Consider the following 15,163-nt stretch of genomic DNA (forward strand, 5'->3'; position numbering starts at 1 on the left):
TGATACACAGTAATTCTGATTTTTTTAAAAAGATTGTTTTTGGAGATTCAACATGGCGCTTCGCTTATTAGTCTTCATAAAAACGACAATCAGCTGCTTGGATTAGGGGAGGTTCACCATGGCTTCGTAAATTTCGTTTTCAGAAATCTCGAAAAAATGGCCATGCTGATGATCTTTTCTGATTTGAGAAACGTAATTCAGAAGGAAGTGTTAGACTTTATTTAGGAAAATATTTTCCAGCATTAAATTAAATTTATTTAATAAAGGAAGTTAAAATTCTATAAATTCCATTTCTAACTCTAGTGATTTTTAGAAATTTTTTCCTTAAATTTGATATGAATTGCCTTTATCTACTATGTACATGCGCAGAACATTTTTTTGATGATTCAGTCTATATTTAATCAATTAATATTTTCAATTTACTTTGTTTCACATCAATAAATGATACATGGTTAAGTTTATCCATGCAAAGTGTTTATTATGTGCTTCATTTCTTCATTAGAAGAGTGTTAGAAAATTACAAAATTAAATTAACAAAAGAATCTTAATGGATAGAATGGAACACCTATTGGAACAATATGGAAATTTGGAACTATTAATATATTTTACATCAGAACCATATTACAAGTAGTTCAACAACCTGAATCTATCGTTATGAAGAGAATTTAAATCAATATGCATTTCTTTTGAAATGGCGTCGCCGGCCAAACAAAAAGCTTCCGGTTTTTTATATTTCAACGTTAGCAGTTATGATGATTCTATGTTTAATACACTGGTGGTTTTATTTTACCTAAATGTGTTATTCATGCACATTAAACGACGCTGATAAATATCCTAGAGTTAAATATTGTCCAAACAAGTCAGAAATGGAAAGTTTTCCAAAAACTCGGTTTTGTGGAATTATCTTAGAAAATTAACTGAATGCTTAGATTTTGTTTTAAAGATTTCCTTTGTTTTCATATTGATCATATATGTAAATATATTTATGAATATTAATTTTATTGTTTTAGTTAAATAAAATGAAAATTCATACTAGTTTAATTCGTGATTTTATTTAAATTAAATTAAATTTTCGCTTGAATATATAAAATGGAGCGAGCTCTAACTATCAACACCTGCAGAACAGTGCTAGTAAAAATATGATTTAAATTAGGCTTGTACTTGATGTATGTATAACAATCTCAAACAGAGTAACAAAAGTTTTCTTATGATTTATATATTAATTTGTGGAAATCAGCATTCTAAAAAAAATAACAAAATCTAAACTGATAGATATTAGGGTATTTTCAAGAAAATTTGCATTTTAGTTATCCTTAAAGCTCTGTTAAATACTGGTTAATGAGTGATACTGGTTAATGAGTTAAATACTGGTTAATGAGCCAATGGTTTTGTTAATGAGTGAGTACTAAAGCATTATTATTTTATTATAATGCAGTGATTCATAATCCAAATCAGCATGTTCTAAGATGTTAAATGTAATGTTCAATTAAATGTGTCATAAGTCTGAAATAGCTGGTAATTATATGTTTAAGTGGACAAAAAATAGAAAAATTAACAACTCCAAATTTTTATTTTTATTTTTAAATTTTCTTAAAGGGGGAGAGAAGATCAGGAAAGGAATTCCTAATTGAATTCTTCATTACTTTAATCCTTGAATAATGTCTTTTCGTGAATTAACAGTAAACTTCCTATTCCACTTAAATGTGAATTAAAAACTTCAGGGACATTCCTTGTAAATCCTTTGTCCTTTCTTTTGGGATTATTTGTGATCTGAAAGGGTTACTCACCTCTCGAGCGATCTTTTTAACTGTCTCAACTCTGTCTTTGCCTTTCTCCAAAACTTTTCCGTACTGGTCTCTCACCCACTCTCCGAATCTTGAGAAGTTTTCCTTGAGTTCGATATTCAGGTCTTTGAAATAGTTCTTCAGCTTTTCATAGACATCCTTTACGGACCTTTTGGATTCTTTGTCTCCCAGAATGCGATCGATAATTTCCAAGATCTTGTTCTTTCCTTTTTCGCCTTTCTCTTTCAGAGCATTAATGAATTGTTCTGCTAGCTAAAATTAATTTGCGAAAATTTGACTTGCATGCCGTATAGTACAAAATATATTTTACTTAATGAATGTGATAATTCAAGTTAAAGTAACACGTAGAATAATGAATATTGGAAAAGTCAAGCTACAAGAATCAGCGTAATATTTGTAAATGTTTTAGGACCAGTTTCGACGGTTCTGTCGTTACCAGTCCTGCAAAACTAACTAACTAGTCTAGTGCCGAAACTAGTCCTGCAAAATTTACAAATATTACCCTGATTCTTGTTGTTTGACTTCTCCAAATATGACAACATAAATATAATTATTTTTAAATGCATGGAACTTCTTACCTCGCTTCCTTTGCCAAATATTTTCTCCACCTTTGCTTTTAACTCTTCAGGGTCAACTTTGTCCTTGATCTGATAAAGATAGAAAAATGTTTTTGGATTTCTGTTTTAATATTAAATTAGAATTGTAAAGGAATCGGGATTTGATTTTGGAGAAAAATATTCTAAACATTAGAAGCTTAAATTTTAATAATTCTGGAATTCATGATAAGTATGGAATAGTTGATTTTTTTATGTCCGAGCTTCTTATTCTACAGTACATTCATGGCATATGTCGAAACAGAAAAGGTTCTATGCCAAAAAAACGAGATTCTAATTTACTGGATTTTTGTCAAAATAAACTCATAAATCTGTTATGTTTAAGAAAGAACACGCCATCCGAGGTACCTTGAGTCTCAAATAATTGAATTTCGGATAATTGACATCATAATTTCCTTTTTGGTGGCACCTCAATAAGTGAAAAACAAAAGTTTAAAATGGAAAATTCAATTTTTTTTTATCCAACGATAAACTGTCAGGTTTCATATTTCAGCATATTACTTAAAAGTTAAGTTTCTATATGAACAATGAAAATAATTATGGCTCATATTCGGGTACGCACGTGATTAGAAGTAAATATATTGTTTCCAAATTATAGCAATTTTTTAAGCATTAATTTTGAAGTAGCATATGAGTTTTGCCGTAAATGAAACTTTTTATTTCTGAAATCTCTTCATGATAATTGCCGATGATCAGCAACTAAAATACAAATTTTTCAGAATTGCTAACTTCATAAGGTGTGGTTTGTATTTTAAAGCCTAAGTTAATGTGATTTAAATTGCGAACGGAAACGTTTCTTACGCGTTACAATACATGTTTACATTAAAATTGTAAGAGTTTTATCGTTCTTTACCGGGTCCTTTGTAGTGTAATTGGAAAGGCATGCCCGACTATCATCGGAAAATCCGTAGTTCGAGTCCCAGCGAAGACATTATTGGCTTTTCATATTTCCTGATACGAAATAAGGCTTAATAGTCTTTACGAAAGTCTGTTCTTACATTTTTAATTAATCTGCTATCATTAAAATCGAATACACGTTTCGAGAGCTGGGTTAAAAATATTTAAAAACAGCACATCTTGTAGAGGCATTAGGATTTTTTGGAAGCCGGAGAGAGGAAAAATATGCAATCGCCTTCGCCGGGAATCGAGCCACGGACCTCTAAAATACCGGCTCAGTTTTCTGACCACTACACTACGAAGCCGCTCCAGAAAGGCGGTAGAAATACCTTATAATCTTCAGAATTTCCCATAGACACTCGCCCTGGAGATTAAAATGTTTTAATGTTTTTTCCGCAAAGAGTTCTGTTGCTCTCTTTGAAATCTTCGAGTTTCTTAATCAAAATTCGTTAAAAGTTTACAAAATATGGGATAGATAATAAAACAAGTTCGAGATTCCAAATTTTGGCTTCCGAGTGCTCATATTCAGGTGGAGGAATATATTATTCAAAATTTGATGGCTCTAGGTACCGTTATTTTTTTACAATGCGAGTAACATATGTACCTTCATTCAGATTTTTTATTATTTAATTTCTTTAAATATAACACAGGGAGATAACATTTGGTGGCAACAATTCGAAAAGTGATACAACGCTTTTAGTGATTCAACTCAAAATGACTAATAATGATTCAACGTTTCGGGACTAAGAGGCCATCTGGGCTAACGCCCTTTTGAGCTTGATATATATCTCTCTATATATACTACTTTAAATTCTAACTAAAATTTCTTTTTCGTGGTTTTAAATTGAATTTGTGTTCCTTGGAGATGGTATATGAAAGGTTTTCTTATTATAGATTATATTTATATATATATATATATTTTCCCTTTTCGGTGGCCATTTATTTTCTCAAATACACTAGTCAAATAATGATTGAAATTTAAAATCGGGTTCACTTATACGTATATGTATTTATAAGGAATCGCATTTGGAATTTCGGAGTATTTTAAAAACTGAGAATTCCGAAATTTACAGAATCTTTTGTAAAATGGTAATCATTGTTTGAATAATTGTTCACAGTAAGAAAAATCCTGATGTAGACGCAAGACGGCTTGCTTGTACAGCCTATTAAATATTCTTTTTAGAATAACAATAAACTGATACTAAGCATTAGTAGGTATTTCCAACAATAATTTGATGTTAAATATTGTCAAATATTTATTGACTAACTACGACTATATTTATAAACTGTTGTTATATGTTTAGTTAGATTTCGTTATTCGATAGTTATTTTTTGTTAAACTTAAAAATAGCCAAAATGTCAATAATTTAGTTATTTTCGTCATTCAGTAATTAAACGTATATAAATATGACCAACGATTACGAAAATATAGGCCAAGTAAGAACTCTTAAGTCATATAAAGTGATGAATATACGTTTTGTTCTGCCGATGACAATGAAAAAGAAGGTGCACAAGTAGATATTATTGCAGTTCCATATACAAAATTTCGACGTTCTATGGCTAATCGTTTTTGAGTTATACCAGATACATATATACACGCACGCATTCGTACGTACAGATGTCACGAAAAAATCCTTTTTGAATACATTTTAAATCCATTCTATGACTCGATTTGAAAAAGAGTCCTTTATTCTGTCCATACGGACAGAATTCAAGAAAACAAAACAAAACAAAACAAAATATCCGAATGGGTTTGGGAACGATTGAAATAGGCATTTCCGCTGTAATATGATACCTGAAACGTTTCGTAATTACAGTACTTCCTTTATTTCATCCAAAGAAGTTTAAAATTAGGGTAAAGTTTTGTTATAACCATAAAAATTAGAAAAAAAGCATTAATACGATTTTTCACTTACAAGCTGCTTAAGTTTCCTGAACATATCGAGGATGTTGAAATCAGCTTCAGCAACGGAGCTAGCGCCGATTTTGTCCTTGAAAGTTCTGAAAAAATCTTCAATTTTCCCCTTTAATTTCTCGAGAAATTCTTTGCCTTTTCCTCCAATGCTAATATTCTTCAGTTTTTCGCGAAGTTCCTTCAGCTAAATGAAGACAGGATAACATAATTTTACTAATATCTATTAAACAATTATATCATTTTTTCATTTCTGAATTATAGAAGTATTAAGATTCTTATGAATGTATAGTTAAATATCCACTTGTTTTATAGAGAAAGCTAAGGAGCGCTTTTATCATAGGTATTTTAAATTTCAATCGAATAGGAGGATAATTTTTGAAAGAAAGTTGATATGTTTCTAAAAGCACTTTTCAAAGTAAGTAAGATTTAGAATTATATATTTTAATATCGCTTATTCATGTATTCTTCACAGAAGTGCATTGAAAAAAAAAGCTAACGGGGTTATAAATTATCATTAACAGCACTTTTACGACATACAGATAAATATTTAGCAGCAATTATTACGGGCGTTACGCAATAATGGGGAATATAAAAAATTATCTTATTTTTAAATATCTTTCATTTTAGACTAGAAGAGAAACACGCTAATGTGACAATCAAAATCGTAAAAACAACCTTGTATTTAGCAAGCTTGTATTTAATATATTTACGCTAAATACAAGGTTGTTTTTACGATTTTGATCTTTCGTTTTAGTTTTTGAAATGCATTAGCTCTCAGTTTTTAATGAGATGGATTATTATAATCATATGCAAAATTTACCTTTTCCAGTGGTCTGTCGAATGATTTTCCATTCGCCATTGCGTCCTTTATTTGTTCAACAAGTTTGTTAAACCTTTCCTTCAATCGCTGTATAAAACGGCCACCACCTTCTCTGCAAAATAAAGAGATCTTTGACCTAACGTTCTTGTCTTAATTTGTCAAGAATTTAATTTATACGTTTACAAACTCAGCCAACTCCAGGCAATTGGCTAGACAGTGAACAATATAATTTATTCTCTTTATTTTAAACTAACAAAGATAAAATAAATTACTTTAAGGAATTTAACTTCATTTGAGCAATATAGTATTTACAGAAATGGCAAATAAGAATATGGATTGAAAGCTGGATTCCTTTTTTGAGAGACACTCTGGGAACAAGGAATCATTTGAGAGACATTCCAGCCGAATCCGGAATAGTAAACTAATTAAATTGAAAAACTCTTTTTAGGTTAAGTATATTGAGAGAACCATCATAACAACTAGAGAATTTCTTGGGTAACTCCTAGAGTTACAAATTCAAAAATTAAGGTATTATTAGGCAAGCTTTTTAGTTTAAATTTTTGTATCGAAGTCCCACGAAAAATTTTAAATATATTTTGGAACTACGCCTGTGACAAATTTGAGAGAAAGAAAGAGAATTAAGTACGGTACTTTTTCCTCTTTTACATGACTAGCAAAGAGAGAATTTTGAGCGTACAAAATATGTACAATAATTTTGTTGATCATTGTGGGTGAAGCAAATAATTGTCTGATACCTTTATCTATGTAATTAATTTACTTATTAATTAATTAATCCAGAGAAAAGGATGGTTTTAATATTTGACTTACTCAGCTTCTAATTCTTCAGCAAACAATTCAGCTTGCAGTTCGGCATCTTTCTTATTGAAGCCAAGTCTTTCCCAGAGTTTCTTGAAATAGTCTTTTGCTTTTTCCTTAATTTGCTGCAACAGTTCTTTTGCATGTTGTCCGATGTCTTCCTTCAGCTCCCTGAGTCTTTCCCTCAGTTCCTTAATCTATTAATAAAGTGGAAAATTCATCAAAATTTCCTTAATGGTGCATATTTACTGCAGTAAGAACTGATCGTTCTTAAGTAAAATTACGATACAGATTTAAATATCTGTAACAAATCTTTCTTATTGACTTGTTTTTATTCCGTTTAATAAATTCGTGTAATTCCACTAATTAAAATACTGGCAACAAAGATTTTAAGTTCCCAGTGTTTGTAGTGCACGTCGCTTAAATTGATGAAGCATACTTTTCTAAGCTTTATCATTAATTGACTGATTATGCTGTAGAGACATTAAGTATTTTTTGGAAGCAGACCATTACACCAGGAAGGCATGCCAAGAAAACGGGAGAAATATCTTATATACTCCCCGTTTTTAAAGAGCGACTTGGGTTTTTAGGCGACCCAGTCGCCAAATCCTGGGTGAGGAGAATCATCATACAACACCCTTTTAGTTCGGGCGCCACTGTAGAGACATTAGGTGTTTTTGGAAGCAGGCAAGATGAAAAATGAGCAGCCGCCTTCGTCAGGAATCGAACCGCGGACCTCTCAATTACGCGCTGTGCGTACAGACCATCACAACACGAAGGCATGCCAAGAAGGCGAGAGAAATACTTTATAATGCAAGCAAGGGCTTTGATTTTAGATATTACTGTACATAATTTTAACAGCTGTTTATTAAATTCTGAGGCAAATTTAATGTTTAAAATAAGTATTAAGTTAATTCTATTAAGGAAAGATATTAACTTACTTTTTCAATTGTACTCTCCTTGACAGTTTTGCCGTGGTCAATGGCGTCCTTCACAATCTCTAGAAACTTATCCAAGTGCCCTCTAAGTCTCTTGCCCAATTCAGTTTTGGGATTTTCATTGCTGAAATGTCAAGCACAGAATTTTATCATGCTAGATTTATTATAAAAAGTTTTGAATGCCGTCAAAAAATTCGATTTACAATTATTTGTTCTAATTCCAAAACCTATTAGAGAGCGAAGATAACTGGAAAAGAATTTAACTTTTGTAAATTAAAAGATACAAAATGTAAGAGGAGTTAATTTCAACTTTAAATAGCTAACCACATTTTAAGAGGAAAATATAGTGTTCTTCATTGTAGGAAATACTGAAGTGATTTATTCTATTGAGCAAAACCAAAGTGAAAAACAAAGAAAATATTAGCTGCTTAAAAGTTAGTGAGTTCTGAAAATCAGACCGTAAATCACGCTATTGTTCTGAGTTAAGAAAGGCTCAGAGTATTCCAATTTATAATTTGAAAAACCAAGCATATGAATTATTTTAGCAGAAGAAATATCAAATTGGTGCTTTAAGAGAAATACAAAATTGCTCACATCCAAAATACGAAGTTAATTATAACTAATCAGAACTGATACTTAATAATTCAAATTATAATCTCCCTGAATTCAAATTAAGCAGAAAAAATTAAATTTCGCCTTATTAGAAAATGAATGTTAATTTAAATTCAAGTGACATTACTGAAATTGTTGAATGTAAAATTATTTAGATTTGTAATTTTCACAGTTCTTATTAAGTTTTAGATTTTATGCGTTTCCCTTAAAAAATGTGGATGGAAATCTTAAATTTTTACTCTCCCGATATGAAAAGATATTTACACTAAAAAATATGATTTTACTGGATGACGAAATTATACTGCTTAGTTCCGCAGAAATGTGTATTTCGTGAATTCAGATTTAGTTTCTTAAAGTTATGGGAATGAAAATTAATTACTTAACTTTATTAATGTATATATGTATCGGGTTAGTCCATAAATTCGTGCGCATTAAGAGTATGCTGGAAATTCATTATGACGCATTTACTAAAACAATACAGTTTTGAACCTGTTAAAACTTGTCATCGTTTGACTAACTTATTATTCAGTTCATGACCAACTTTCGTAAATATCGAACGCATTTTAGTACCCATAGAAGATGAATATAGCTAATCAGTACAAACGTGCTGTGCTAGGTTTTTTATTTTCGTGTGGTGAATCTGCCAGGTTTGCAGCGATGAAAATCAATAGTGTACATGGTGAACACACTATTAGTGTAAGGACTGCCCAGAAGGGGTTTAAAAATTTAAAGTTGGGAAAAGCAGCATCGATGATGAACCCCGTTCAGGACGTTTTGAACTGTTAGAACCAAATCAAACGATTAATTCAGAAGGTTATAGTGAACAACTTTGCCGTCTAAACTCAGAATTTTTCAAAAAACGCCCACAATTGGTGAATATCAAGAAAGTTCTGCGTTTCATCATAACCGCTAGACCGCATACGGCTCGAACAACGCTGTATTAAATGAGTGAACTTTAATTGGAAGCTTTTACCACATCCTGCTTACTCCCCAGATATTACCCCAGCTGATTTTCACTTATTTCGTGCCTTACAAAATTTTTTACTGGGATAAAAATTAAATTCTAAACAGGTTGTACACAATTAACTTTTCAGTTTTTTTTTGGCATCAAAACCAGAGTCTTTCTACAGCAATGGCGTAAAAAAGCTGCCTATAAGATGTATTGTAGATAATGGAGGAAAATATATAATTGATTAAAATGTTAAGTCGTGTTTTTTTATATTAGTTAAAAATTTACCAAAAAATGCTCACGAATATATGGACTGACCCAATATTTTTCTTATTAACTTAGAAACCGGTTGTTAAATTCAATTTCTTATAGATACCATATACATTGCTTCACTGTTAAACTTCCTTTTTACAACAGTTTCATATAATTTATAATATCAGTATTTAATCATACCCAGTTTCGGTGGGAAGTAGGTTAGGAATCCGTTTTATGGTGTTTTTTGCGTTAATTGGTTGGAAGGGATATCTTATTAAATTATCTCTATTATCTTTAATTTAGCGCTGTATGTTATGATGTCTTTCGCCATAAGCAAGCAAATTTTTGAGATTACTTTAGATAGTATTATAGAGAATGTCCAAGGATTACCTTAACAACTATTTTAATAACTCAAATTAATATTAAAAATGCGGTTTATTTTAGATGATGCAGGATCTGATAAAGCTTCACTTTCTTCCTTGTTACAGATGAATCATTAGCAAGTGACTATGTAATAGATGCCACAGGTGAAAGTGCAATGTGTGTCTTGGTTTAATAAGACTAAATCAGACTACAGCGCAATTTTTGGACTATGTATGAGAAGAAGCTTCCTTTCAGACTAAGAACTGTTGCGTAGTAAACATTCCAGACCAAGAAATCTTACGCTTATTCATGCGTGGTACAAGACTCTGGAAAAAGGTTGCTTACCATATGTACTCCAAAAGCTACGATATATTTGATGTCTATGAACCAAAATACATATTGCGCTTTCTTATGGCCATTCGGTAATGATTTACGGGCATTAAAGTATTTCGTAACTGTATGAATCATAGGTAGCAAACCGTGTTTCGATATTTAACATACAATTTGAATTGTTAAAAGTTTCAGTTATAAAGGTAATACCTGGGCATCCTGTATTTCAAAGGTACGGTACGAATAATTCTGCCACTAATGTAAATATATTTAGAAATTTTCTACCCGTCATTAATTGGTAAATGTACAATACCGTAAATTTTTAACTAAAAAATATTCTCATCTTTAGAAAGATTACATCTAAATCTGAAAAACGAAATCCGGGAAGAGGGGCTGTTAACTTACTCATCAGCATAAAACTCCATTTCCAAAGAGCGTTTCTCGGGCTTTAGTTTCTCAAGAATTTTGTTCCAGTAGTTCTTTGCTTTTTCTTTCAGCTTCTCGATTGCTTCCTTTGCCTTTTTGCTCAGATCAAGTTTCAAGTCCTTCAGCTGTTCACGAATTTCTTTAAGCTGATAAAAGGAATAAAAAAATCACTTAAGCTATTTCATTAAAGCTATAAAGCTTCCGTTCATTTAATCTAAAGCATAAAAGTTGAACTGTTAAATTTGAGTACCTTCTCTATATAATTTTCTTTGACGACTTTCCCTTTTTCAACAAGATCCTTTATTTTTTCAAGAACTTTCTCGAATTCTTCTTGCAGCTTTTTTCCCAGTTCTGTTTGTGGTTCACTGAAAATTACAAGAAACTTTTAGCTTTAAAAATTGTGAAGAGTAAAAATATATGATACATATCGAGTTTAAACTAATTTATAACTATTATTATTATTAAAACATTTCAGAAATGTCTAATACCAAAGTCTTAGCTAGTAAATTCCACATGATTGCATTACATAATAGAGATTCTCTATCAGTATTTTGGAAATCGTTTTGAATATCGTCTTTTCAAATGAACTTATTTAGATAATAATTATAAAATATACAAGAGTTAATTATGCTACAGAATAATTTTAATATTCTTTGACCTATCTTATGCGTATGCTTAAAGTTGCAGAAATCGTTTCAGTGTACAATTATAGTTAATAGTACAAAACGTATGCTTTTTACCTTCAACACCGCTGAAACTTGGTTTTAATTGTCAGAAATGCATTAGAAAATTGGAAACTGCCTTAGAATGATAATATTTCCATTAAATTTTATTCTTTCTGTTTTGGTTGTAAACTTCAAAGCAGAGACAATTTTACATGAAACATTCTAAGCATTTTCTCATCCTGTATGAAACTAACGGTGGATTGCATACATGAATAAAATTTAAAACTTTCTACAAATCAGCAAATAATTCCAATGATATACTTATGAGATACGTACTCATTAGCTTCGAACATTTGCTCAGCGTGAAAATCAGCAGAACGCTTGTCCATTCCTAGTTTCTCCAGGACCTTTTTCCAGTAATCCTTGGCCTTTTCCTTGATTTTTTCAAGAAGCTCCTTCGCTTTAGCTCCAATGTCCTCTTTCAAATCTTTGAGCTTCTCACGGATCTCCTTGATCTAGTATTATTCAGATATAGCAATGATAGTTTATTTCTATATTCAGATATAGAAATAAACAAACTGAAATATAGTTTCAGTCTGTTTACTTAAGAAACTTAAGAAAGTAAATCAAGCCATCGAAATTTTAGTTGTTTCAATTCTTGCTTGAAACACTGTGGTATGGATGACATAAAGAAGAACACAATTTTGGTTTCCTTTTGGCTACCCCTATCAGAAATTTTCGTCTAAATTTTTTAGAATCTTTAACTCTTTTACTTGGGATGACAGAAACTGTGCCCTAATACCCGAGTGCCAAACCTATCTGTAATTGTTGCTTGGAAAGTGCTGGTATAATTATTTGCAACAGTAATTTACCAAAGGAACGGGCTCATAGCTAATCACTCAATAATTCTGTTCTTAAATAAAACTATCACTGCTGTTTATGACAGTGAAGAATACCGTTTCGTAATGTCTAAAGGTAATTGCTCAAAATGCTAATGATTTACTTTACGATAATTATTGTTGAATGAACTTATATTTTATATATTATTTGTATTTTCTCAGCACTTAGTTTAAAATCAGATATTTCATTACATTTTGATACTGAACGTTTTAATCACATATTGTCATCACTAATTTACATTCCAGAGGTTAAGTACTCTGAGTACTTAGGTTTCGCACTGTAAATTAGTTTATCATAAAACGTTCTCTTAAATTATTTCAGTGTGTATTAAAATAGAAGAGAAATATTAAAAACGCCACCAAAGAAGCGGCGCTATCTTGCAAGAGCTCACGCATGATGTTCACTTCATAAAAGTTCTTAGCCATTCACAACTAGATATTGTGAACATTGTTTCGTAACGACAAAACTGAAGTCGGTAACAAAATCATAGCTCATTATAAAGCTTATTTAATGGATTCTAGAAACAACTACAGTCCACTTAAAGAAACACTGTGCATTTAAAATAACTTTGTTACGATAATTCTCTGTGTATAAAAAAACTTCACTAAAAACATCGAAGGGTTTGTGATTTTGTTTCGAATCCGATGCAGCGTTTGCTGGCAAAAGAGGCAACCATTGCCCAACGTCGGAATTATGTAAAAAATCAGAGGTGCTACCATATTATCAGATTTCTGTCTTTCAGCATCAAAAAGAATTAGAAGTATCTATCTTTTAGTTTATCTAATTTCATCTGTCTTTTAGTTTTATATCTGGCACTGCTTGGAATATTGTAGGGAGAAAGGTAACGGTGGTGAGATTTCTGCTTGGAGGAATAACTTAATGTTTTATCTCGGTAAATCTTTAATTTCGATTTAAGTATGTCTCAAATAAATAGCGATAACTAAGCTTTGTAATTTTATGTTTTGAAACATATAAACTAGTATGGAGTAGTTATTTTCATTAGTAACATTAAGTTCGAAGAAAGGAATCCATAAAACATAGGTGAGTGTCGAGGAGGTCAAAGAGAGTTGCTAATACAAGGGACATCATGGAGACGCTCAGATGTATGTGAGCAAAATGAACACTTGAAATCTGGCTTCTAAGCACTTTTTAAACGAATATTAATACACTCACACGATTATAAAAACATTACAATTGTACATGTTTAGAAGAATTATGCCAGCCATACCAGTCCACTTTTCACACTTGTTTTGTTCCAACTGCAAGTATTATCGTTTCTTTATTTTGAGGAAACATAGAAAATACAAATTAACGTAGGGCTTGGGGTCATACTAAGTACAGTTATGTCTAAAACCGTGACCAAAAATCCAGCCTCGCAGAGAAATCCAGCAAGCTCTAATAATAGCAATATATGCTACTACACAGGCTATGTGAAAAACTCCTGCTAACTTCAGGATTCTTACAATAAATTTCGAAATCTTATTATCATTATATTTTGAGTACTGCATAGTAGGTTTTAATTAATAACTCGGTGTTATGCAAATTCAGTAAATACCTAAATGCCTATCATAATTTAAAGGGTTAAGGGGAAATGAATAAAATAAAAGAAGGCGTTTAGCAAAAAAAAAAAAAAAAACTTTGGAAAAAGGGAGCGAACATAAAAATTCGGACATTATGCCATAAATCTAAGTTTCATCATAGTGAATTTAAATGGTAGCAGTAACACTACAACATGATGAATTTTCTTTAGAATAGCTGGTTTATTTTTTATAGAGCCTTTTCTACGGAAGATTAAAAAAAATTTCCTTTATGGCTAATTATCATTACGCCCAATACAAACCGAACCGTACATAGAAGACTTCACTTCCTTTGGTTTCAGTTTATCGTAGACCAACTGCTAGTAACTAGTAACCTACTAGTTCCACGGGCCAGCCGCTAGTAACAATTATTATTTTATCAAAACAAACCTTCTGAGAGTAATCCTCTTTGAGTCCTTTGCCTTGTTCGACAGCTTCCTTAATTTTGTCCAAGATTTTGTCCAGAGCTTCCCTCAAAGATTTTACCATCTCATCCCTAACATTGTCGTCACTGTAAATAATAGATAGTAATATTTTTATAAATACATGTATAAGACAGCAATATTTTGCAATTTATTTATGATATTTATTTATACTTTCTCTCTATATATGTTTATATTTTTCTTACGCTGCAGCTGCTCTTTCGTCCTTTGTAAATCTGTCAAAGATTTTTTCCCAGTATTCCCTTGCTTTATCCTTCAGCTTTTCAAAGATTTCCTTAGCTTTCTTTGTGAAGTCAATCCTCTTCTCCTTCATCTTTTCACGAAGTTCTTTCAGCTAGAAAAAAGGCATTTGTTTATTAAAAATGTAAAGACTGTATTTTTAAAACATTTTCGAACTTTAATTATTGTTTGAGAAATAATTTTGTAAATGGGTTAGCTGAAACTGCTTTGCTTTCTACTGCAAAAATTTCCATTGAAATTCCATTTTCAGTTTCCATGAACTACCCTCATTTATCTATGTCCAAAAGGAACAATTTCCCTTACCAGATATGAAGGACCTGTTATTAGATTAGATGCTGGCTAGTCAAAAAGAAAGGCATTTCAAAATGTGTTTTTCTCATAGCTTACATATAGAAACACAAAAACATAATTCATCCGTCATGGGCCAGAGGAAGTTACAGTTTCGTGATGAACTCCCCCTTTTTTCGAGGAAGAGCAGGTTTGGATAGTAATTTAATATTTCGACATGCTTGATGACTGGTGTTTCACAATTTCAGGCATATTTGATAGCTGCATCTTCAAGAATGTTGGTGGTCTACCTTATTTCCACAAGGAGTTA

General features: G+C 31.3%; 1 protein-coding gene across 1 annotated transcript in view; it reads right to left on the minus strand.

Annotated features, from left to right (window-relative positions):
* LOC118201420 (uncharacterized) overlaps positions 1-15,163 on the minus strand; it is a 298,201-nt gene that overhangs the window by 113,759 nt on the left and 169,279 nt on the right. The window contains exons 41-48 of the mRNA XM_085810260.1: positions 14,511-14,659; positions 14,273-14,393; positions 11,742-11,920; positions 10,991-11,105; positions 10,720-10,886; positions 7,809-7,929; positions 6,904-7,064; positions 4,942-4,950 (exon numbers count right to left, since the gene is read on the minus strand). Of these exons, the coding sequence (XP_085666386.1) occupies positions 4,942-4,950; positions 6,904-7,064; positions 7,809-7,929; positions 10,720-10,886; positions 10,991-11,105; positions 11,742-11,920; positions 14,273-14,393; positions 14,511-14,659 (1,022 nt within the window). The remainder of the gene's footprint in view (positions 1-4,941; positions 4,951-6,903; positions 7,065-7,808; positions 7,930-10,719; positions 10,887-10,990; positions 11,106-11,741; positions 11,921-14,272; positions 14,394-14,510; positions 14,660-15,163) is intronic.

The sequence above is a fragment of the Stegodyphus dumicola genome, chromosome 2 (assembly GCF_044657685.1).
Source record: "Stegodyphus dumicola isolate Sdum_Otavi_A_Nest chromosome 2, ASM4465768v1".
NCBI classification, from domain to species: domain Eukaryota; kingdom Metazoa; phylum Arthropoda; class Arachnida; order Araneae; family Eresidae; genus Stegodyphus; species Stegodyphus dumicola.